The sequence below is a fragment of the Pituophis catenifer genome, unplaced genomic scaffold (assembly GCF_029215685.1).
Source record: "Pituophis catenifer annectens isolate HBS135680 unplaced genomic scaffold, rPitCat1.0.hap2 SCAF_1, whole genome shotgun sequence".
Lineage (NCBI taxonomy): Eukaryota > Metazoa > Chordata > Lepidosauria > Squamata > Colubridae > Pituophis > Pituophis catenifer.
Window position 1 is genome coordinate 285,370,003 of NW_027256881.1, and position 26,292 is coordinate 285,396,294.

Below are 26,292 nucleotides of genomic sequence, written 5' to 3' on the forward strand. Positions count from 1 at the left end.
TTTGCACTTACGACCGGTTAACAAGTGGTCATGTGTTTGCCATTTGCAATCTTCTCCTGCAGGCTTCCCCAGAAAGCCAATGAGGAAGCTGGCAGGGAAGATTGCAAGCTGCTGCTGCCTGCCATGAGGACTTCCTCTCATTTTGGGGGTCTGGCTGAAAGAGATGCCTCCTGACAGAAAGTGAACTCCTTTGGCTAGGGTGCAGAAATGGAGCTGAAATCCTGAAGATTTTGGCTCTGTTCCTGTAGCCCACCAAAGAAGTTCCTTTCTGTGCATGGATGGGAACTGTACTACTTTGGCAGGCAGCTTTTTCAGCCAGCCCATTGACTGAGATGAGATGAGAGGAAGATGAAATCCAAGCAGAGAGGCAGTGCTGTAAGGTAAGGAGGGTGGGTTGCCTCAAGCAGATGGGGGAGGCCCTGGGAAGCCTGGTGCAGACCTTGTGTATCTCTTTGCTCAGGGGCAAGGGGCTTAGATTTCAACAGAGGATTTTCAGCTGCCAAGCAGAGTGCCCCCCAAGGTCCCCCCTACCCGCCATCCCCCACCCTCTCCCAAGATACTTCACATTTGCTCTGTCTGGTTGATGACCAGCATGATCACTTAATGATCATAACTGGGAGTGCTGGGATTGTGATCACTGAGCGAAGTAGCCACATAGGCAGTCATCTGATCACTTTGTTCAACAACCGAGATTCCAGTCCCGAGTGTGGTCATAAGTCAAGGACTACCTGTATAGGCTACATCTTAAGAAGAAATTTTTAAATTTTTTTAAATGTTTTAATTGGTTTGTGATTTTTAAATTTCTGGGCCAAATTTATATATATATATTAATTGTTCTTAATATTTGTAGTTCATGTTCTTAATTCTGGCTGTGCACCGCCCTGAGTCCTTAGGGAGAAGGGCGGTATATAAATTGAAAAATAAAATAAAATAAATAAAATAAAATCTCCCAGGAAAAAAAAAGTAGGCAAGTCCAGGTGAAAGAAGAGTGGGGCTAAGGAAAAATACAACTTCAGATTTGATTAAATTATATTTGATTACATTTAATTTATATGCCATTAAACCAATAAGTGATTTGATTAGTCACATATATTTAAATGTTGTCTCCTTATGGCATAGTAAAGTGAAATATTTAAGGCTTTTTGGCTTGGGGTCTCAGACTACTCACCTTGCACAAGAGAATTACAAAATTATTTGGGATTTTGGCTATAATTGTAACAACCCAAGCTGGAAGATACTGTGGTGCACGGTTATCTCTAATTCTGTATTGTTTACAAGTGAAAAAAATGGGGAGTTGTTATCATTAACAGAAAGGATTCTTATAAGCATCAACAGAGTAATGTGCAATCGGATCACTGGGTCCAGGATCACAGGAAGCGTTGCACAGGTCCCATCCTTTCTCTGATCTCAACAGGCCATTCACGGTTTCTTGAGCAACCAGAATTCTCCATTCAGCTTTTACAATTTACAGTTAGCTCATCTCCTATGAACTAAAACATTTGGATGTGTTAAAGAATTAATAAGCAGACAGGCTATTTCAGTCACATGAATTGTTATAACATGCCCCTGGCTGCTTGAAACAGCTGGGACCATAACAATGAACACTTCATTTGCTAAAAAAGGTGAGGCATAATCCAGATGTCTGCACAACAGCACTGTTTGGGGAGAGACTGGGGGGAAGGGTCAGAAAAGTTGGTTCTAGCATTAGGTTTTAATAGGCTTCATAATTTTAAGAAGTCATGAATTGCACCGTGACAGTCTTGGATATCTAACACAACATACCTCAACCTCTGATTTAACCTGTTTAGCATAAAAGTAGCCAAACTCATAAAACATCATTCACATAATTGCATCATTAGTAACAACCTGGAAAATTTACCTACATGGCTACAATTCAGTGGAATGTTTGTCATTCAGACATCTTTGACATTCCATCCCTGCTTAGTGTCATGTTGTTATATTAGATATGGTGTTTCACAGGGTAAAAAAATCAGGGTACAGCTGATTTTTTAGAGATATTTCAAAATGGATCGTACTGTGGTTGTGAACAAAGTACTTTATCAGGATTTTGGTACTTGAGATACAACCAGTAAATATTGTTGAAATAGTTCAACAGTCTAAATGGGATGAAATAAAGGCCATTCAACTGCTAAGAATAAAATGAAGGGAGGAAGGGAAGAAAGGCACGGGAATCAAGAATGATTACTTCTACCAGTATGTGCCAGCAAAATGTAAAATTTTCAAAAAAAGACATGATGATCACAATGAATTCCACTTCTGAAGACAACTATTTCCCATCTTCTTAACATGTAATTTTAACCATTTTGCTATGATACAATAATCCATTCCAATTTGAACTGCATTCTAAAAATAATTCGCATAACTCTACTTCCATCATCAGCATTGCCATTAATTGTAGTTCCATCATGAAGCAATGCAAAATTATGGGAACAGACTTCCCTTTTTATATTTAGAAAATAGCTTGGGGGTATATTTGGAATGTATTGAGCTCAGGAATGTCTGGAATGCTCTTCGTTTCTGGTTTAAAACATGCAATTGTTGTTTATAGTTGGTCAATGGGTTTGACCCAGTTTATAGTGGGTCAAATTGCTCTTCTCTAGCAAACAGCCTTTCTGGAAGTCTCTCAGAGTGAACATATTCCATGATGTTATCTACTTGGCAATAAAACTTCTGCAAGAAAACAACCAATCTCAGGGAGCACCAAGGACTCCTAAATTCAACCCTGAGCTACAAATATTCACTTCTAATTGATTCCATCTATCTTGCTTAAGAGTCATTTTTAAAATGGAATGTGTATATGGGTAATCCTTGTCATATGACCACAAATTGAGCGTAACATTTCCATTGCTAAGTGAGACATTTATTAAGTGAGTTTTGCCCCATTTTACAACCCTCCCTGTCACAGTTGTTAAGTGAATCATTGCAGTTGTTAAGTTAGTAAAACGGTTGTTAAGCGAATCCATGGCCATGAACTTTGCTTGTCAGTAGATTACAAAAGATGATTACATGATCCCAGGACACTGCAACCGTCATAAATATGAGTCAGTTGCCAAGCATCTAAATCTAATCACGTGACCATAGGGATGCTGCAACAGCTGTATGAAAAACAGTCAGTCATAAATTACTTTTTTCAGTGCTGTCACTAAACGAACCATTGTAAGTCAAGAACTACCGGTAGTAAATGGCATTTAATTGATTGCATTTAATTCTCTTTTTCTGTCATTAACTGCTTTGTTGACAACTCTTCAGAAAGTAAGTTGTTATCTATTAAGAAGAAATACGCTTATCAGCTCCCACTGCCCAGAATATCTACTCCCTCTTGGACTCCCGGACGCAATGGTCACAGTTTTAGCAGACTCTTCATAAAACATATTGGAAGAGCACAAAGCAAGCTGTAACTTGGGAAGGCTGATTTCTCCCACGGGATCTTGGGAACATACATTTCCTGTAAACTGATGCTCCAATGGGGATGACCCGTATGGCTCCTAATGAGTCTATTTCCTTTCTTTCCCACTCAAATCTCTTTTGAGAGCAAGAGGATACGTACTCCAGATCATTTAGGCAAAATTTCCCAAGAACGGATTCTTGTCTGAAATGTACAAAGATCTAATCCCTCTTAGAACATAAGTATACGTAATAAGGCTCCATTTGTGTACAACATAACTTTTTTTTGCAGAGGAAATAATGTTTTTACAGTTATCTTTCTGCTCCTCCTTTCCTCAAAAGTGCCTGGGATAGCAAACTGTTTTCCTTCTCTTCCATTTTATCTTCATTACAATCCTAAGAGGGAAGCTGGACCAAGAGACAGAAACCGGCACAAGATCCCCCAGCAATCTTCTCATGTGTTCTCTTCAGACACGTGTTGGGAAAGAGCAATGTGCTCTTACATAAATTCTACAGGTTATTGTATTGTGTGAAAACATCGGCATTTTTCAGATGGGAAACAGAATTAAGTGGCAATGTCTTTATTATTCTTTTGGTCATGGCTTGCAACGTAAGGCACACTAAATCTTGTGGCCACAACCTACACGTCAGGTGTAGGTTTATTCCAGCTACAAAAATGTAGCTTCTTCTTTTCAAGTGCAACTTTTTTTTGACTCCAGCATTGTTTGTTGTCAGGACAAAAGAGGACCTCCCTCCTTGCCATGTGTGTCCTCTCCATAATAACAGAAACACCCTTTTGTTTAGAGTTATATACAATATTAAAGTGAGTACAGTACGATATGTGTGTTTTTTCAGGTTCAAAAATTGAAAGAGCAAGCAATTTGCTCCTTGTGAAGAAATGTGCTCCCATTTACTGTAGCTGCGAACAGACATGACATGCCTAACATTCTCTGAATGAATGAGTTTAGAAAAAGAAAACTAAAATCATATGATTTTTTTTTTTAGGCAGAAATCTCTCAATGTATTTTTTAACCTTAAAAATATTTTTTTAAAAAATATACAGAACTTCTGAATGCAGACATAGTTTACATGGCTGAATTAGATATAGACAATATTAGAGCATGTTTACAACCTTAAACTTAAATCTGATGTTCAGTGATAACAATACAAAGTAAAGTGGCTGGATGGCTTAGACATTATAGCAATTTTCTCAACATTTTGCTTTGTTCTTTCCAAGAATGTAATCATTCCCAAAATCACATCAAGTGTCTTTGCTTGTTTAAAATACATGACCAACAGTTTTAAATATACAACATATAAAAAAATATAGTGGAAATTCCTCTAAGGGCACATATTTTTATTTACTAGAATAAAGATAGCATTTTTGTCTTTTATTTTCCCTTAAAGGCCTCTGCCCTTCTTTTGTAACACCTACTAGCATATTCTTCATTGCAAAACATTGGCTTTTGGGATTTCCTAGTTCAGTTACTAGCTATGGAATAACATGCTGAATTCAAGAAACCAACCCCCGACATATATCCAGACAGGATCCCTGGTTTCATCGGGCAACAAACTGCAATGAAAGCAGCCAAACTAAGTTTATAAGCTTGTGCCAGTAAAGTCCCAGGCTTGCTTCTAAATAAACACGTATAGAATTGCACAATGTGTTTTCACTGTCTTACTTACTGGTGCCCAGTGAACTAAGGGTTACTTCATAGGTTGTATTTTTCTAGGAATATTTTTTTCTGCTTAAATTCCACAGATTAGTAGCTGACATTCAGAGTTGCTATCTGACTTGAACACTTGCACCAGTAAAACATATCTGTGACACATTAAAAGTGTATACATTCCAGAGGGGCAGCCATATTAGTTGGCTTGATCCAAAATAACAAAGAGCCTTTAATTGGTCACAAGATTCATTCTGCAAGTGTATTTGTGTGTGTGTGTGTTTGATGCGAAGACTGATCTGCCTATAGAACATTGCAGAAAGTAGCCTTTAGAAGGACTTCCCACTTTCCCATGGCAAGAAAATTAATCTAGCAAAATGTACACTATGAGATTTGTAAGAAAAAGATTTATTTGTAAATAAGCCTGAATATCAGTCATGCCTGAATGGTGGGCTTTAGCCTTTCAGCATCATTAAATCCTTCAGCTATATCATGAAAGGTGTCAGCTCATACTGTAAGTTAAATTTCTAATATATAAGATAAAAATATAAAAAACAAGGCTTCTAAAGCTAGTCCAAAGGAAACAGTAGGCTAGCCTTATTCAACCTATTACCTCTAGTTGTCCAGGACCACAAAGCTCATCATTCCAGCCAACCCAGTCAATTGACTGGGGATGACAAGAATTTTTATCCAACACATCTGAAGGCGCCAGGTTGAGAAAGGCTGAATTACTTATGAAGGAGGTTGCATAGCTGCTTTACTATTGATGTAATGCTGGAACTACTAATAGGGCTGGCTTTCCCCACTTCTGGTCTGCAGACCCAACAGATATACCAGCATAGTATTAAATATCCAATTTACTTGTTCCAAGAAGCTCCAGTAGTTGTCCCAAACATCCAGGTGAATGAAAAAGAAAGATGTGGGGATTCAGAAGAGATATCTTTTAACTCTTTTTTACTCACTGCTGGAAGAATGATCCAAATAGAAAATGGTGATATCGGAAGGTCTAAAACCTTAGGGTTAACCCCATTTAAAGTCTCAAGATTTGAGGCTGAACAGGAGTAACTATCACACAACAGAAATAGCACAGAATTAATTAAACGAGCATCAAATCCAATGTAGCTTTGCTAAGAACGGTCAGGAACAGATTTACTCTCCCCTGTCTTCAGACGTAAGATTGGGGTGTAAGGGAGAACATTAACACTTCTGAAATAAATTATTTTCTGACCATGTTTACAGCAGATGACATCCAGTGTTCATTCTGGTTTAAAATCAAGAAACCCATGTCTAAGAAAATACATGTGAAGCGAACAAGAATAAAACTTTGGGTCAAGTCAGAATGACTGGCCTTGTGTCTTACAGAAGCGGCCTCAACTTCTGCCCCAGGTTGGATGTGAATTTCATAGTAGGTTCCCCCCCCCCATAGCCCTTTGAATACCATTTACATCTGCTCTGCCAATATATGTGTGTACAGAATATAGACTCTATAGCTCTTTTCTATGCATTAATTAAGTGCATCTGTATACAAAGAATTTATACACAAGAATACAAAGGAAATGCATCGGGTACATTTCAGAGAGGCTGACATACCTGAGCTCCATTTCACGTGGCTCCCCCAGTATTTATTGATTAATAAACCATATTTGGAAAAGGGGAAGAAAAAAAAAAAAAGCTAACACCGTTCCAGTCTTCCCTGCCCGAGTCTTGCCAAGAGGGCGAGGTAAAACGAAAGGCGTCTCTGACCTCCAGGCCCTCGGAGTCCACAACAGCGGCTGCGGGGTCGTGTGGCGGGGGCCGGCCGGGCGGTTGCAAGGGAACAAGTCCAGTCGAGTCCAGGGTCCCGTTTCCCGCGGCGGCTGCGCGATTCTCCCACTGGCGGCCTCCTGCCTTCCGTGATCAGGGGCTCCGACGCCGCCGGTGCCGTCCGATGAGTTGGGGGGAGTTGTGCCTCCGGCCTCCCGGGCCGGAACGAGTCCTTACGGATTCGAGGTGTCGCCGGGATTGACCGGAGCAGACGAGTCGCCACCTTCGCCTTCGATCGGCGCCGCCGGACGCTCTCCGTTGCTGGTTCCCGGGTCGACGGGGCTGGGGGGCGCTTCGGGCGGCTGGGGCTGGGTGTGCGGCTGACCGCCGCCTCTCACCGGCTGCCAGATGAGGCTGTAGTAGACGGCCAGCACGATGGCGGCCAAGGAGACGGACAGTACGTAGGCCAGCACGGTGGCCAAGCGCACCCACTTCTTGTTGGTCTTGGCCGCCATGCGCGCCTTCTTGTCCCCGGTGTAAGTGGCCGGCTTGCCCCGCTCCCCGGCCGCCCCCGCCTCCTTCTCCTTCATGGGGGCGCGGCCCTTGGCCCGCTGCTCCACCACCCTCTCCGTCGTGCTGAGACTCCCGCTGGGGATGGGCCTCCCCAAGGGACGGGCCGCCGATCACATCACAACCTGCCCGAGGCTGCTGGAGGAGGAGGAGGAAGAGGAGGCGGCGGAGCAGATGCGCAGCTGGAGGGCCTCGTGGGAAGAGAACGGCGGTGGCGGCGGCGGCAGCTCCCAAAGGCGGCCGGAACAGCGGGGCCGAGAGCTGGAAGCAGCTGCGGCTGAGATCGTCAACCGGCCCCGGCAGGATCCCTCGCTAACCTTCCTTCCTTCCTCCTCCTCCTGCTGGTTCTTTCCCGGGGACGTCGCTCTCTGCCCGCGCCTTTCCGTCTCGCGGCTGCAGGCGCGAGGAGAGAAGGGACCAGCGAGCGCGAGGCTATTAAAGGGGCGATGCAGCGGGAGCTGATAAAGGGGGGGGGACGCGGAGTGGGGGGTGTTAAGAGGGAGAATGCACAGGAGCTCCCCTCTGCGCCTTAAAAAGGCAACAGAGAGCGGACCGCCAGCCGGCAGAGTCGGGGTGGGTGGGTGGGAGGGACAAGAGGCCGCTTGGTCTCCGGCTTTCACGAGCGCGCTTTTTGCAACGCGCCCCCCCCCCCCCGCCTTTCCCTTCGCTCCCTGGCTTCGCTACGTGCAGCCTTCCGTTCCCAGCTCTGCGGCGAAAGATGGGGAGGGAAGGGAAGCATCTGAGGACGAGGGGAGAGCAGATCCACCAGCCGCCAGTTACTCTTCGTTGGAGTGTCCTGGAATACAAGATACTGTTTAAAAACACCCCCCCCCGGTGCATCAGCGTATCCGGGATCAGAGCAGTCCGGTTTAGATTCCTAGGGATTTCAATGGGTAGCCCCCGGCCGGAGAAAGTAGGGAGAAGGAGGGTTTGACCACTTCCCTGTCTGGAAGTGCAAAATAGGTAGCCGCGAATTATTGCTTCGTTTCTCGGGTTCTCCTGTCATAAATCCAGCTCTGGTTGGGAAGGATGAAAAAGTTGGGAGATGTTTGGCTGCAATGTGGCTGGCGCAGGTGGGTCCCTACAAGCTAAACCTTCTAAGGGGAGGGGGTTATCCCTGAAGATACTAGCTTTGAATTGGTGTGTCTGGAAATAAATTGCCCTTGTCCTTTTTTATTTGAATGCTTCAGCTATTTCCTGACAAGCAGCTCCTATTGAGTATAATATTATTTCCAGGTAAGGATTAATGAGATTGCAGTTGGAATGAGGAATAGCATATATTTAGCTCATTTATCTTTATCCACACTTCCTATGGATGCTCAAAACTATTATACATTTGACTAGTAAGGATATGAATGGTGGGAAAGTTCAGAGTAAAACTTTATTAGTTAGTTTCATTTATCTCCTGTACCAGTGGTGGGATTCAGGTAATTTAACAACCGGTTCTCTGCCCTAATGATTTCTTCCAACAACCAGTGTGCCCAACTGCTCAGAAAGTTAACAACCGGTTCTCCCGAAGTGGTGCAAACTGGCTGAATCCCACCACTGTCCTGTACTATTGTATGAATAGTACAGAACTTGAATAGTGCCTTTGAGCCAGTGTTGATTCCTGATGACTGTTTTGACAAGTTCCTGGTCATCTTTCTTGGAAATGGCTTGCTGCTGCTTGCTTCCTAGGACTGAGACAAAGGGACTGACCCAAGCTGGTTTAGTGCCTAAACTGGGATTTCCAGTTTCTAGCCTGATGCTTTAAAACAAAGTGATTTATACCAAAGTGGCTCTCTCAAGAGCTTGTAGTCTAGAGCTTGTAGTAGATCGTAGTCGGCAATCCAAATTTTTGTATTTTATATTTGTGCTCCATGACAGCAAAGGATTCAGGTGGAGAATACTAGAATAACCTCACCAGTTCCTATCCAAATTATGCTTCCCAATTTGAGAAAGGTTTTTGATTTGTACTATACCTGGGATTTGATCCTTAATAAAACAAGTTGTACAAAAATAAGAAGAATAAACACTCCATTGCAAATGTTAACATATAAGTACTGAAATGATCATTTATCCTACGGATAAAATGGGGATTGAAAGCATTTGACCAGTCAATCTCAGGCTTTCTTGCTGTTGTGGACTACTAGAAGAACACCTGGCAACAGGATAACAGTGGTTTTTGTTTTTTTAGTTGCAGTCGCCCAGACTCTACCCTGAATTAAGGGATTAGAGGGTCATAAAAAGAGAGTTGCTACGGTACTTCTAGAATCTCTATGGAGATTCTCAGTCATCCAGGTCTTAGTTGTCTCAAAGGGGCTTTTTCAAGAGGCAAATGGACTTTCTTCTTCTTGTTGTTTTGAAGACATTTTGGTTCTCATCCAAGAAGCTTCTTCATCTCTGGATGGTGGGGAATGGAAGGATTTATATTCCTTGCAGACAGCTGGTCATTGGCATTCTTTTAGAAAGTCCTTGAGGCCACTTGAGTCCTGAGTAGTGCAAATGGGTGTGGAGCTTTTTTGGAACTGCTGAAAGGACTGTGTTATAGACTGGAGATAGATGATGTCATATCCCTCTCCCTCTGTTGAGAGAGGGCTGTTCAAAATTGAAAGTTCAGTTGCCTCTTGAAAATGCACCTTTGAGACATATTTCTAGAATCTGGAATTCCTGGTCAACTTTAACTTGAATGTCCTGTCACCTAGTGGAGTTGTCCTGTTGTCCAGTTACTCATTCTCTTCCCCTTTTTTGTTTTAACCAATGGTCATAATTTTGCCAGGAAACAGTGTTTTCTTGAATTCTTGCTCTTGCTTTCATTCTTTCACTACTTCAGATAGAAGCGAGCTTCTACCACTATGAAAAAAAAAATACAATCAATTGTCCAAAAACAATGGTGGTTCCATCTGTCAACATGAATGTTAAATTAATGGAACTCAGATAGAGAAAAACATTTGTTTTAAATTCCATTTGCCCTCCATGCAAAAGCGCAAAGCAACAGACTGGCATCTCGCACATTGAGGTCTTAAAAAGTGGTAATGATTGCATCCCAATGGAAATTAATTTGTTTAGGTTTAAGGCGATATCAGTTTTACTTTATGGTATGCAGTTCTGCCATTCTAAACATATAATTCTCTAGAAATAGTAGGCTATCTTCCTTGATTTTATTCTATTTTGCCTGTTAATGTTCCCTCTTTTAATCAATTTATCACTTTCACAAATAGGCATTTATCTCTTTTAATTTTGGCTCTTGAATTGGACATATGTATAAATAAGAGCTTTTTAATGTGTTGGTTCTAGTTTTATATTTTACTGTACATTTTCTTGGTGATAGTTGCCCCAAGCATCATTTATTGCAGAAAAAATACAATTAAATAAATAAGCATATGGCATATACAGATTCTTGGTCATATATTTAATTATTACAAATGAACATAATGTTGAATTCTGAACAGTTGATTGCTAAAAGTGATTAAAAAGTGGTGTTAAACAGTTATCTTTTAATATATGGATTTTACACATGTAAAGTGTCCCACAAGGTCTACCAAGAACTACCTCCAGATCATTTATGGTAAGTTTCTGCAATGAAATTTAACTGATTTGAAATATCAGTTCTTCAAAGAAATTAGAAAATTAGCTAGTGAAAACAGATGTGATTGCACCACTGCTCATTTTAAAATCTAAATAAATAAATGTATGTAGGAAAAGAAGGTAAGCAAATACGGAGGTCTACCCACAGACACGGGAAATGCAATATAATCACAGATAATAAAGAATGAATGTTGGGAATTTGTATTGTTTCCTGTAATTTGCTTAAGAAAACAAACACAATCGGCACAAATGCTTCCTGGGAAAAGAAACTCTTAAATGAACTGTAATTTGTCTTCCGGTTTTCAGGAGCACCATCAAATCTCTCTTAAGTGGGCAATGTTGCTGCAAATAAGAGCGAGAGAGGGGCAGGCAGATGCTTTACTGTAGGATTTTATTCCCCAATAGCACCACCCTTACAAGGCTTCACTGTTGCTAAGCAGCAGCTAGGAAACCTGACAAAATGAGATGAACTTGTACTTGGGGTGTAGGATAGAACAACAGAATAATAGAGTTGGAAGAGTTTTTATGGGGTCTTCTAGTCCAACCTCCTGCTAAAGAAGGAGATCCTATTTTAGACAAATGGTTGTCCAATTTCTTCATAAAAACCTCCAGCTTTGGAGCATCCACAACTTCTGGAGGCAAGTTGTTCCGCTGATTAATTGTTGTAACTGTCAGGATTTTTTTTTTAAATTTCTAGATTGGTTTGCTCTCCTTGATTAGATGAGAATTGTTGAAGAAAGAGTCCATTAGGTTTAGGTAGCCTTGTGCTTTCCAGATGTTGTGAATAATAATACCCATAATTCTGGAATTTGGCCTGTGGTGGCTGGAGTTTTGAAAGATGTAATCTAAAATTAGTGCAAAACAACAAGTTACACATTTATTTTGGCTGTACCTATTATTTCCCAACATTTGTAGGCAGCATAGTCAGAGAACTTTAATTTTTGTGTTATTGTGTAATTGGCAGAATCAGAATTCAGGAATCAGAATTCTTGAATGATCAGAAAATCCCCTATTAAATATAAATATTTCATTTATATTAGAATAAAGGGGAGGAGGCATAGCCTTATATTCATAGATTTTTTTAAAAAATCAAATACCATCAGTGAAGTTTTATAAAATGATCTAACTGTAAAGTATAAGGTAACATTTCCTTAATGTTGAGATGATCTGGTAACTTCATGGACTTCAATTATTTGCCATTGCAGTTTTTGAAACTTTCCAGTCCATCCTACAGCCTTGGCATTAATGTTTAAGAAGAGATGTGGTGTGTTAACAGAATCCCAAGAGAAAATAAGGGAACAGGTAATTCTTGTTTAGCGATTATTTAGTGACCAATTGCAGTTACGATGGTGATAAAAAGGAACTGTATGACCAGTCCTTGCATTTATGACCTTTGCAGATCTATAAAGCAAAGGAAAGCTGAAATAAAATCATAAGCACAGTCTTGATTTCACTTAGAAATAACTTCACCACATGAAGTTGCTGGTTCCAACTATAGTCGCTAAGTAGGGACTTCCTGTAGCGCCGAGGTGGCGCAGTGGTTAGAGTGCAATACTGCAGCTACTTCAGCTGACTGCTAGTTCAGCAGATCAGCGGATCAAATCTCACTGGCTCAAGGTTGCCTCAGCCTTCCATCCTTCCGAGGTGGGTAAAATGAGGACCCAGATTGTTGGGGGCAATATGCTATTTAGTATACTGTCTTTGGTGTAAGCCGTCCAGAGTCCTCGGAGAGTGGGCGGCATAGAAATATGACTAATAATAATAATAATAATAATAATAATAATAATAATAATAATAGATTCAATGATGCAATTCCTAAAGCCTACAGGTGAACTTCATTTTACAAGCATAATCGTAACCACATCGCTTAGCGGTGGCAATCCCAGCACTTCCCATTGCTGTTGTCAACCAAATTCCACCAGTCATTAGCTGAGGATCCACTCCACTCCAAGCCATTCTGGGCTTGGTCCCTTCCACCCACAAGCCTTGGTAAGGTGCCTCCAACTCTTTCAACCCCCATCACTGCCTTTTTGGCTACCCTGCACCCTGCCTTGTGAAGCGGCAAGCAGCCCCGAATTATGCAGTGCTGTGGTTCAGAGCCATTTTGATGCACTGCAGCTCTGAGGGCTACAAGAAGTCCCTGAGCTGAAATAGAGTCACTATCTTTTTGCTTCTGCTATTGATCAGATGTGCCTGGCCTGGCCCATTGTGAGGCCAATTTCCCCAGGTCTCATGAGGAAACTGCCACGCGTGAGCTGGGGAAAAAAGCCTCATATGGCCAGAAGTTGCCTCACAAAGAACCAGGTTGGGCATGATTAGTCAGCAGCAGGAGCAAGAAGATGGCGAAAGTTATGTAGGTCAGCAGGGGCTGTGGAGGGCAAGAGGCCAAAGGGACGTCGATGGAATGGGAGATAAGGAGTTGAAGCATCCTTGTAGACTTAATTGCAGATAGGCTTCCAAGTGTCTGGATTTTGATCATGTGACCGTGTGGGCACTGCAGTGGCCAAAACTTTGGCGACAAGTTGTAGGTCCCTTTGTAACTTCAAATGGTCACTGAGCAAATGATTGTAGGTTGACAATTACCTATATATTTTGGATTTCTTTTAGGGCCTTTTCGTTGAGATAGTGATGTATATTTATTAAGGATATGAAAAGACAACTGATGTATTTTGGAGCCTCCTTTTCTTCTTTAGTTAGGAGGTAATCTTGATATCTTCCCTAAAGTTTATTATTTAAAAAATTATAAAGGAACAACATGAAGTGTTTTTTTAAAAAAAGATTACAGAAGCTAGTTTAGCTGAACCTTGGCTTCACAATGAAGCTTTGATTCCAGGTGCCACTAGCCAAGGCACAGTGGTTACCATGACATAAGGTTTTACAAGTCTCTAGTCAAACAAGATTTCATATCTGCCAGAAAGAAATTTCCTGTCTCTGCAGACAGTTTAGATATGGTAAATTAGCAAATCCAATCAAAGACAAAACATTTAAATCAGAGACTGATGTTACAGCACCATATAAAGAAAAGAAATATTGACAATATTTTTGTGAGCTTTCCTGTATCCCTTAAAATTCAGAGGGAATTAACAATTTCTTTTGAATTATTACTCTTATTATGTTGTCATTATTTTTGAAGAAATTTTAAAAAATGCTAAATAGGCATGAAAAACTGAAGCTACTAACATTTGACACACAAAGAGAAACAATTTAGGGCCAACATAAATTATTCTAGCTAAAAAGAATCAATATTTTTAAAGGACTGAATTGCTAAGTATTTATACATAAAGAAGAAATGGACTAAGAATGAAGATGGAGGGGATCATTAATCTGCATATTTGTAACTGCAAAAACTATACACATTTATAAACATAGAAATACAATGGATTTCCAGAAAGAAAGGCCTATGTGCCTGCTTGGATCAATGCCCCTTCTTCTTTATCATTAATTGTGATTTAGAATGGCTACTTGCCAGCCCTTCAAATAACAAACATTTGTCCTAATCTCGCACACACATATTATCACTGACCATAGACTTCGACTAATTTCTATTTATGTTGGCATTATAGTGCCAAAATGGACAGAATAGAAGAATGTGTCTACTACAATTAGAACAATTAATCAGTGGAACAACTTGGCTCCAGAAGTTGTAAATACTCCAACACTGGAAGTTTTTAAGAAGAGATTGGATCAGCATTTCTCTGAAATGGTATAGGGTTTCCTGCCTAAGTAGGGGGTTGGACTAGAAGACCTCCAAGGTCCCTTCCAACTTTGTTATTCTATTCTCTGCTATTCTATTCTATGATGCAGCATACCTAAGAGAAACCATACAGGAATCAGTCAAAAAGTCTATCTAGTCTAGAATCCTCTTTCCCCTGGAATTAACCACATGCCTGCAGGAAATGCATAACTGTAGCAGGTTGCAACTGTCTTCTTCCCACTGCAGTTCATTCTGATTTATTAATGTAGGTAGTTTATAGTCTTCATTACTACCAGCCATTGATCCTTGTTTGGGTATCTGTATAATTATTTGATCTAAATATCTAGGGCATCTGAATAATTATAAGACCATTATGTGTCCTCAGTATTATGGGACCTGGATCTCTATTTGACTAGAAGACTATTTTATGGCTTGGATATTTAGGTTCCTACCTTCTGTCAATACTTTCTGGCCATCTGATTAAATCAGGAAGAGCTTTCTCCTTCCTGGTTCCCACTCTTAAAGAATGTCAGCTGGATTCTTGGTTGCATTGCAGGCCTTCTTGATCCTCATCCCCCTTCTCTGGAACATGGTCTCCATCAGACATTTCATTTGCAATAAAAACATGGTTATTTCAGCAAGCCTTTAAGGGGGAGATTATTTGAGATTCCTCGTGTTTTGGGTTAGGAATATTTTACCAAATAAATGTTTAATGATTTGTCTATTTTTTTATTTAGAATAGAATAGAATAGAATAGAATAGAATAGAATAGAATAGAATAGAATAGAATAGAATAGAATAGAATAGAATAGAATAGAATTTTTTATTGGCCAAGTGTGATTGGACATAGAAGGAATTTGTCTTGGTGCATACACTCTCAGTGTACATAAAAGAAAAGATACGTTCATCAAGAATCATAAGGTACAACACTTAATGATAGTCATAAGGTACAAATAAGCAATCAGGAAACAATATCAATATAAATTGTAAGGATCCAAGCAACAAAGTTACGGTCATACAGTCATAAGTGGAAGGAGTTGGGTGGTGGGAACAATGAGAAGATTAATAGTAGTGCAGACTTAGTCAATAGTTTGACAGTGTTGAGGGAATTATTTGTTTAGCAGAGTGAAAAAAATGTTCTGGTGTGCAGTGCTCTATAGCGTCGTTTTGAGATTAGGAGTTGAAACAGTTTATGTCCAGGATGCAAGGGGTCTGTAAATAATTCCTTTACCATATGGTAGGATTGTAAAATATTGTAAGATTATAACGGTATGTAAGCTTAATTAAAATATTATATTGCCTTACATGCATATTCTAAAGTCTAAAGAACTAAAGCTTTAGTTCTTCTTCATAGAATGATAGCTGATCGCCTAAAAAAGTTTTATTATGGGAGATATATGCACTCTGTTGACTTTTTAAAAAAATATATAGTTTCCACCTAGAACACAGATGTTGTACTGTCATGTCCTTTCTAATGTCAAAATAAGGGAAAGATTATTAGGAGGGGAACTTTGGAGAACATAGTTAATACTCACCAGTGAATATTTTAGAAAGGAATTCTAGGCACTGTCTTATTAAATGTTCTACATCTATGCTGCCCTTTGCTGGAAATAAAAGGAGAAGCAGTCAGGGTCCTCTGAATCAGGACTTAAGGCATTCTTAACTTTTGTCCCCTTATAATTCATCAAACTAAGCACGGAATTGATCGGCCATGCACTAATTAAAGAGTTTTAGGTGAAATAAAGACATCAGACCAGTGGTGGGTTGCTACCAGTTTGTTCCGGATCGGGGAAACTGGTAGCGGCAGCGGTGGGAGTCTTCGTCCACCCGCCCAGATGTCTCTGTGCATGCGCAGAAGTGTCGTGCGCATGCACGCGCATCCACAAGCAAACCGGTAGCAACGGGATTTGAAACCCACTACTGCATCAGACCTTCACAATGAACCTTTACTTGGCTTTGATAATTTTGTCTGAAGAGGCTACCATTTCAATAGATCATAAGTTGTCAAGGTTTGTTTTTGCATATCCCATGTCATTTTGTATACTGGAAGGCAAAATTACAAAACTGTGTCTCACTTACTTTGGCCATGTCATGGGGGAGAATTCACTGGAAAAAGCAATTATGTTTGGAAGCGTTAAGAGGAAACCAGGCCATCACAGAACACGGTGGCTGGACACCATCAAAGCTGACAACAACCAGAACAATAGAAAAACTCAAAGGAGCACTGGAGAGACCTGGCCCATAGAATTGCCAAGATTCGGACATGGATATGGATATTCATAGATAACATCGTCCAATGGATAACATCACCATCACCCCATATCAGGACAGGTTGGATCTTATTGTTCTCATCTAAGTATGACTGATAAGTGTTGTTTACAATAATGGACCTACAGTTTCCATAAAATCTAGTTAGCATTGTCAGCTTGAGATGTATCAGTAAGGAAGAATGTAGTTATACAATATACACAGCAAGAATATTTTACTGCAGCAACTTGCCAGCTGTACTTACCTTGTGCTTTTAAATCCATCCTGGGCATTGTTTGTAATAGCCATGTACAGATGTAATCTCAAGAAGAAAAATGGTGTATATGGAAGTCTTTGATTATTCATTCAGTCTCCTAAAATAGTCGCCTTTTTATATGATGAGTATTAGGGATTTCTGGATCCAAGCTACTGATTATGTCAGTGTTCATTTCTGAACTGTTGGTAAAATACACTTTTTTACCACACTGTATTAGCAGCCACATATGTGTGTGATATTGAGGCATAAATAGATAGGAATTAATAATTTCCACTCAACTTTGTCTGTGGTGGCACCAATCTCAGTTGTTCTATATATTTTTTCTTTTACTACAGGAAGAAAAATGAGAGAAATAATGGACTCTCAACCTCTATTACAGCAGCAAGGAAGATTATAAACAGACTATTAGGCACTTGATCAGTACCTCACAAATTATGTGGTGATTATGGCCCATATAACATTTGGGCAATTATTCTCCATCAAACTTACTCCATAGGGGTTTTGTGGGGATACAATTAGGCACTAAGTATACTTCCTTGAGCTTGTTGGAGAACCTGTCCTTCAAAAAGAACAATTTCTATGATCAATGTGACTGTAGGCTTAATTTTATGTTTCTGCTTCGCTTCTGCTTCTGTTCAATTATATATAGTATAGTTCTACCTGTGGCATTTGGGAATTTGAAACACAAGGCAGTTCTCTGGGAGTGAACTCCAGTTTTGTTATTTATGGGCAAATCTGAGCACATAGAAGATTACACTTCACTGAATTAGTGAACCATTTCCCAACTCTGAACTGCTACCCACATATCTTCTTGTTAGAATGAACCCCAAATTAATGTATTGCTGAATACTGGCAGCCATTGGGCCAAAGCAGCTGGTCAATTTGCTTGAAACCTCAAAAGCTGAAATTGACTTATTTTTATAAGCTGCAAAGGATACAGGTTGGGATAAAAATTATTCAAATTTATAGGAGCTCAGGCCTAGAATTCATGGTACTGCCTTCTGGTAGCAATGTACCTTCCAAAGAATAATTATAATGTGGAACAGCTATTTTTTTCCCAAGGATATAAAAGTGCTATCTTTTCATTTTGCAGAATTGCTTCTCTCTTTAAATCACACTGATTTAATCAAATCTCCTAGTTCTGAGTTCTTTATGTTCCTCAAAGATCAGCCCCTTTCTAAACTGCCAAACTGGAGGCAAGATATAAATGCCTAATTTCAAGGGGGTTGCATTGTTGGCACTGAATTATAGGTCAATAAAAACATTCATCTCCTGTGGTTTTATATATTATTTTGCTTCTTAAAGCATTTATATGTTGCTATTTGATTTGCCATCATTATGCTTTTAAGGTGGTCCAGGCAGTTCTAAATTGTTTCTAGAAGGAAATTTCGCTAACTGCAACAACCAATATTACATATGAAAAAAACACAACTTTGTATCAGCAAACTTGTGGCTTCAATTTGATTCTGCACATTTCCTGTGGGACCACCTATTTTCTCACTTTTCAATTTTTTTCGGTTCTGAGGTTCATTAGAAGCCAGTTTCCACAGTCACTTGTGGTTCCCACCCCCGTTTTTTTAAAGCTATGTTGGCCAATGGATTGACCAAGAGCTAAGAAGTTCTGAAATTGACTAGCTTATCTCTGATTTAAGGAAGTACTTAGCAGTGTACAGGTAGTCCTCTGCTTACAACAGTTTGTTTAGTGACCATCCAAAATTATAACAGCACTGAAAAAAGTGACTTATGATGGTATTTCAACTGTTGCAGCATCTCCATGGTCACATGATCACAATTCGGATGCTTGACAAATGGCATGTATTTATGAAGGTTGCAGTGTTCCAGGATCATGTGATCACTATTTGTGACCTTCTGACAAGCAAAGTCAATGGGGAAGCCAGATTCACTTAATAACTATGTTATTAACTTAATAACTGCAGTGATTCACTTAACAACTATAGCAAGAAAGTCTGCAGAGATTCTCAGTCATCCAGGTTCATGGTTCTCCCAAAGATGCTTTTTTCAGGAGGCAACTGGACTTTCTTGGGGGTTTTTTTTTTTGAAGACTTTTTGCTTCTCATCCAAGAAGCTTCTTCAGCTCTGACAGGACAGTGGGGAATGGAATGGACACTATCCTGTCAGAGCTGAAGAAGCTTCTTGGATGAAAAGCGAAATGTCTTCAAAGAAAAAACAAGGAAGTCCAGTTGCCTCCTGAAAAAAGCACCTTTGAGATATAGCAAGAAAGGTTGTAAAATGGGGCAAAACTCACTTAACAACTGTCTCGCTTAGGAACGGAAATTTTGGGCTCAATTGTGGTTGCAAGTAGAGGACTCATAATCAGGAGGACTCCTCTCTTGAATTTCAATAGCCTGTCAGCATGAACCTCCCTTCCTAATGACTGCTACTCCCAGGAGCTCTAGCTATTCACTTCTACCTGTTGTGGCTCCGTTATCTGAGCCTGTGTCATCGGCAGGAGAGGACTCTGAGAGTGAAGGAGAGGAGTTGGCAAGGCCTCCCTCTCCAGGACCCTCCTCTCTGGCAATGCCTTTGGTGTCCGCCGAAGGGCAAGAGATAGGGCCGGGGCCAAGCACATCCACGCAGCCACAGATGGACAATGATGAGGGTAATGAGTCTTGGCTGGATCCATGCCAGCATCGCAGAGATAAGCGCACGCAACAGAAGAAAAGACGTGTCCGAGATTAGGCTGAGTCACTGGACCACACCCCACAGGATATAAAAGGGAGTGTGGTGGCCAGTCAAACCTTGTGACGAACAAAGCTGAAAGCTTCCCCACCATTCTGCATTGCCGGACTTTTTGCTATAGACTTTGCTGGATTATCTCTGGACTTGATTGACTCTGTAATTATTGAGCTGTTTCTTTTGATGTACCAGGAGTGGGGAAAAGTTATCTCTCCTCTTCGTAAATAATAAACTCTTGGCAGGCAGCCACTAGGTTGTTGCCAAGTTCCGTTATCATAAGGAAAAGGATTTTGCCGGCTGGTTTGGTCTTTAACTCTTGAACGTCTGTTGGTGTGTGTGCGTGTGGTTGGGGACAGAACACTACCCGCTTTCATATAATATTCTTTGGATAATTTATAGCTCCCACACAAAGCCTCACACCTGCTCCTTCAAATTCCATCTCTCCAATAGAGAGATTGTTGCTTATTCAACAACTGCAAACAGCTGTGGTGGCACAGTGGTTCGAATGCAGTCCTGCAGGGCTAACCCACTGCTCACTGTCAGGAGTTCGATTCCGAGTGGCTCAAGATTGACTCAGCCTTCCATCCTTCTGAGATCAGTAAAATGAGGACCCAGATTGTTGGGGGCAATATGCAGAGCTGACTCTGTAAACTGTTTAGAGGGGGCTGTAAAGCACTGTGAAGCGGTATATAAGTCTAAGTGCTATTGCTATTGCTATTATCTGTCCAAACACTAGATGGCAGCCAAAAGATGCACAAACCCCTCCACTTGTTTGCTGCCCCTAGTGTTAAATAGGATTACTGGTCAACCCATAGTTGTAAGGAATAATAAAAGTTTTTAAAAAATCAATCAGTTGATCCCACAACAGGAAAGAATAACAAAAAATATAGTGCATGAGGTAATTAGGGCACTGAGTTTGCCAAATGAAGCAGGCTTTCCATCAGTGGTGGGTTGCCCCCGGTTTGGACCGGTTTGCAAGAACCGGTAGTAAAACGAGTGGGAGGCTCCGCCCACTGACTCAGACGTCATCATAGGTGATTTACACATGCGCAGAAGTGGGCACAATGCGAACTGGTAGTAAAGGTAAGTAGAACCCACCCCTGCTTTTCATGTAGTGTTGAGTTTGGGCAGAACCAGAGAGCAGTGCTGCAAAATCCTCTTCCATGTATATGGTGTAGGCATTCTGTGGGGCAGGAAGATTTAGGGGAGCAGGATTCCCACTGGCTCTGCGAAGGGAGGGAACGCAAAAAAACAGTTACATGGATTCTTCCCCCCACCACCACCAAAGAGGTGAGAAAAGAAAAGTCACAATTCAGTGTGATAGTTAAAAAGCTTTTTGTGATCCCTTTGGCATTCAATACTTTTAACAGTTGTGTACTCCACACATCAGTGTATAACAAGTTGCTCAGCGCACTCATTTTGCAAAGTGCTTATATTGGAAAAGCACAACATATAATGCAACATCTTTTTATACTTTGATCCTGGGCAATTTCTAAACGGTATATTCCAGTCTTCTGAATACCCCAGTGCCTGGAAGCTGCTGAGGCCTGGATGGAGAGAACAGGCTCAAACTCAACTCTAAGAAGACCAAATAGCTGTAGGGCCTGGGACCACTCCATTCTTTTTTGCTTTGCTTTTTAATTTATATGCCGCCCTTCTCCGGAGACTCAGGGAAGCTTACAATGTGTTAAGCAATAGCCTTCATACTTTTGAATATTTATACAAAGTCAGCTTATTGTCCCCACAATCTGGGTCCTCATTTCACCTACCTTTGAAAGGATGGAAGGCTGAGTCAACCTTGAGCCTGGTGGAATTCTAGGGAACCTCTGTCTCTGGTCCTGAGTGGGATTGCACTGCTTCTTTCAAGACTGGTACACAATCTAGGGATATCAGTTTCTGCTTGAGGAGCAAGTGGCAGCTATTCCTGAGAGGCATTTTTTTAATTTGATTTATATGCCGCCCTTCTCCGGAGACTCAGGGCGGCTTACAATGCGTTAAGCAATAGCCTTCATACTTTTGAATATTTATACAAAGTCAGTTTATTGCCCCCACAATCTGGGTCCTCATTTTACCTACCTTAGAAAGGATGGAAGGCTGAGTCAACCTTGAGCCTGGTGAGATTTGAACTTGCAGTAATTGCAGGCAGCTGATGTTAATAACAGTGCTTTTGTCTGCTGCGCTACCAGGGCTCTGTTTTGCAAGAGAACCTCCTTACAATCATCCATGTCCTTCCCATCTTGCAAGTCAGGGCAACTATTGCAATGTGCTCTACATGGGGCTGCCCTTGAAGACCATATGGAAACTGCAGCTGGTCCAAAATGTAGTAGCATAACTAATGATGGGTAAGCCTGAGATGCCTATGTTACATCTCTGCTCTATGAGCTTCATTGGCTACCAATAAAATTATGGGTGCGATTCAATGCCGATTATCACCTTTAAAGTCCTAATATGACAGGACCTAGCTTCCCCATTGACTTTGCTGGTGAGAAGCTAGCAGGGATCATTGGAAATCATCTAATTCAGGGGTGTCAAACTTGCAACACCTCGTCAAAGATGTATCACAACTTTTTTTCCCTTTGCTAAAATGGGAGTGGGCGTGGCCAGTGTGTGACACATCCAGCCCATGGGCCGCACGTTTGACACCCCTGACCTAATTCATGTGGCTGCACATGTGCCAGTGGTGGCACACAGCCCTCTCTGATCCGCAGTCACCCCGGTTCAGTTCTGCTGCGCATGCGTGCATGCCTCTCACTGGTCAGCTGGTCTTCAGCTCTCTGCCGTGCATGCATAAGGGCCGGGGCACATGCGGGAGGCGCGTGCACCAGTGGTGGGTTGCCCCCAGTTCGGACCGGTTTGCAAGAGGCTCCGCTCATCGACCCTGACGTCATCAGATGTACACGGCCCCATTGTGAATCAGTAGTAAAAGTAAGTAGAACCCACCCCTGGTGTGCACATGTATTGGGGTGGGATGCATGCGGGGGTGTACATGCATGCACGGGGTGGGACGTGCAGGAGGCCACACGTGCATGCATGAGGGGTGGGCGCATGTGCATTGCATTTTGGGGGTTCAGGCACACGCATTCGCTTGGGCATGTGTGTACACTGTGGGCACTTGGTCTGGAAAAGGTTAGTCCTCACTGATCTATAACATAAAAGTGACATACAGTTACTTTTCTTCAAATGTTGATTTATTGTTAATGTCTTTTATAGTGTTTATTTTTAGTTTAAACCATATAATTAACTGCTGTTAATTATTAACTTAACATTAAGTTAATATTAACTTAATATTAATATTAATATTAACAGAATAACAAATATTCTGTTTGTTTTATATATGCATAAAGGATTCTGCCAAAATAGAGATGAAAATGGCAAAAGAAATGTGCTGGCATTTTTCAGCTAGAAAATTAAAACTTTTGTCTACTTTGAGAAAACAGAAGCAAATCATTGTGTATATGCAGTAGTGGGATTCACGTAATTTAACAACCGGTTCTCTGCCCTAATGATTTCTTCCAACAACCAGTTTGCCAAACTGCTCAGAAAGTTAACAACCGATTCTCCCAAAGTGGTGCGAACTGCCTGAATCCCACCACTGTGTATATGGAACAATTTGTACAAAGGAAATAATTATATCTAGCTATGTTTAATAAAGCCTATTTTTGAGAAAATTGCATATTAATTATTTTTGCATACAAACACTACAGAAATTATAAGTAGTTACACAGGTTGCATACAAAAACCATGCAAAATTTCACTTACTGTGGAAACATATTTAAAATCTATGCAGCTGCAGATTTGGGGATACTTTGAAACATGCTATAAACGTTGATTATCACCCAAATACATTTCATCCTGATGTGGCCATATTAACTTTCTTCCCTAGATTTCTACTCCAGATTAACACCTGGCAACTCTGCTTTGTAAGAGGTTTAGTCACATGTTTACTATACCATGAAATAGCGAATACACAATTCCAAATCCCCTTGAATTTCTCAAATTGTTCTGGAGAAAATCTATCTATGAGATCTCTAAGAGTTGAAAATGACTTGATGTCACATAATCAATCAATCAATCAATCAATCAATCAATCAATCAATCAATCACTGTTTCTTTAGAGACAGATTGGGATAGAGGGTGACGGTTTTGAGCAGCATGCAGAAGAGGCAGGAAGGCAGGATAAAAAGCATTGACAATAAGAAAACAATGTTGCCTAGGGAATTCTGGAAGTTGAAGTCCACACTTTTAAAAGTTGCCAAGTTTGAAAAACACTGTGTTATATGAACAGGATAAATCTTTCTGCCATCCTTCTTTGGGGAATGGATGGTTTGAAGGCATCAGCAACTGTTTTCAAACTAAACTCCATCCCCCGCCCCCAATCACTCACTGGCCCAGTTTCCCACGACACAAACAACTCAGCCGGAATGGGACTTTTCGCCTCCTACTCTTGACCGTGTCTGCTTCTCCGCCAGGCTTCTGCCTCAGGGGATTCTCCTCTAGCTTTTCTCCTCAGTTATTCGCCACAGCCAATCCACCATGGTCCCTCCGTCCCACACGCTTCGGCACAGCCCATTTGATGCCACACTGTTAGTCCCGGCCTTTTCACCTCCTGGGACAGTTAGCCGCCAGCCAATCGGCTAGTTGCCAATGCTGGCAGCCAGAAGCCAGCTTCATCCAAAGGAGTTTTTGTTTTGGGTGGGTATCCTAGCCTTAGAAAGAGAGAGGGAAGGAGGAAGGAATTGGCATCAGCTAGTTGCATTGGCAACTAGCTGATTAGCTGGCGGCTAACTATCCCAGGAGGTGAAAAGCCCAGACTAACAGTGTGGCATCAAATGGGCCGTGCTGAAGTGTGTGGGATGGAGTGACCATGGTTGACTGGTCATGGCAAATGGGCAGGGACATGTCAGCCATGGAGAAAAGCTAGAGGAGAATCCCCTGAGGCGAAAGCCTGGCGGAGAAGCAGGCATGGCCAAGGGTAGGAGGCGAAAAGTCCTAAACCCCAACTCAGCCATCCCAATCAGGAGACTCATCATCCTGCACCAACAACACTGGATGGCTAGGTACACAGAATGGCAGCCATTTTTATCCTTAATAAAGAAACAATTTGGAAGGTGTCACCTCATATCTTTCTTTTGCTGAGACAGTTGTTAAGTGAATTTTACCCGATTTTAATGACCTTTCTTTGCCACAGTTGTTAAGTGATTCACTGCAGTTATTAAGTTAGTAACACAGTTGTTAAGTGAATCTGGCTTCCTCATTGACTTTGCCTGTCAGAAGATCATAAATGGCAATCACATCAGTGGTGGGATTCAGCCGGTTCTCTCCGGATCATGGCAACTGCGGAGGCTCCGCCCACCCACCTGGATGTACTGCGCGAGCACTGCGCATGTGCAGAAGGTTGTATGTATGTGCAGAGGTGGCGTGCGGGACCGAAGCGAGTGTGCACGCACACTCATTTGCGAGCCAGTAGGAAAGGTAAGTGAATCCCACCTCTGAATCACATGATTCTAGGTCATAAATACATACCAGTTGCCAAGCATCCGAAGTAAGTCGAGCATTACCTGTAGTTAGAGGGAAGATTCCTTCTGCTCTCCCCTCAGTGGTGAAATCTGAACTGGTTTGCTACTGGTTTGCTGGCCGTGCATGCGTGCTGCACGTATGAACAGTTTACACCAGGTGCACACTGCGCGTGCATGCCCACTACATACCAAAAGGAGGCTTGGGAAGGTAAGTAGAACAGTGGGAGGGGGGGAATCAACTGTGGCGCACAATCTTGGGAACCTTTTTAAAAAACTTTTTAAAGCATTTTTTACTACCGGTTCGGGCGAATAGTAAAAAATGTTTTTTAAAAGTTTTTTAAAAAGTTCTGATGATCGTGTGGCACAGCTGTGATCTTGGAAACCTTTTTTTTTTTAACTTTTTAAAGCATTTTTTAAAAAATGCTTAAAAAGTAAAAAAAAAAAGTTCTGACAATCACACGTCACTCAGCTGATCATCGGAACTTTTTTTTGGTATTTTTTTACTACCAGTTCGGCAAACCAGTAGCATTTTTTACTACCAATTCGGGCAAACCAGCCCGAACAGGTAGCATTTCACCCCTGCCTCCCCCCCCTACCCCAAAAGTGGTAGCTAGGAGACTTCAGAAGCACCTGCTGGGACTTGTAACTGTCATAAATACATGCCAGTTGCCAAGCATCTGAGTTTGGATCATGCTGCAACAGTCATAAGTTGAAATATGGTCATAAATCAGTTTTTTCAATGCTGTTGTAACTTTGAATGGTCACTAAATGTACTGTTGTAAGTCAAGGACTACCTGTATAGCAGAAATGGTCCTCTGTTTGCTTTTCTCTTCTTCCCTTGCAGTTTTCTGTATCCTCTTCCTGAGTCTGGTCTGAAGTTAATAGAGAAATGATAGTTACTAAAACAGA

At 41.3% G+C, this 26,292-nt stretch overlaps 1 protein-coding gene across 1 annotated transcript in view; it reads right to left on the minus strand.

Annotated features, from left to right (window-relative positions):
• Window positions 1-7,432, minus strand: part of INAFM2 (InaF motif containing 2) — a 52,974-nt gene extending 45,542 nt beyond the window's left edge. Inside the window, exon 1 of the mRNA XM_070940146.1 lies at window positions 6,663-7,432. Coding sequence (XP_070796247.1) covers window positions 7,049-7,405 — 357 coding nt within the window. The 5' untranslated portion in view covers window positions 7,406-7,432 and the 3' untranslated portion in view covers window positions 6,663-7,048. The remainder of the gene's footprint in view (window positions 1-6,662) is intronic.
• Between the last annotated feature and the right edge of the window lie 18,860 nt (window positions 7,433-26,292).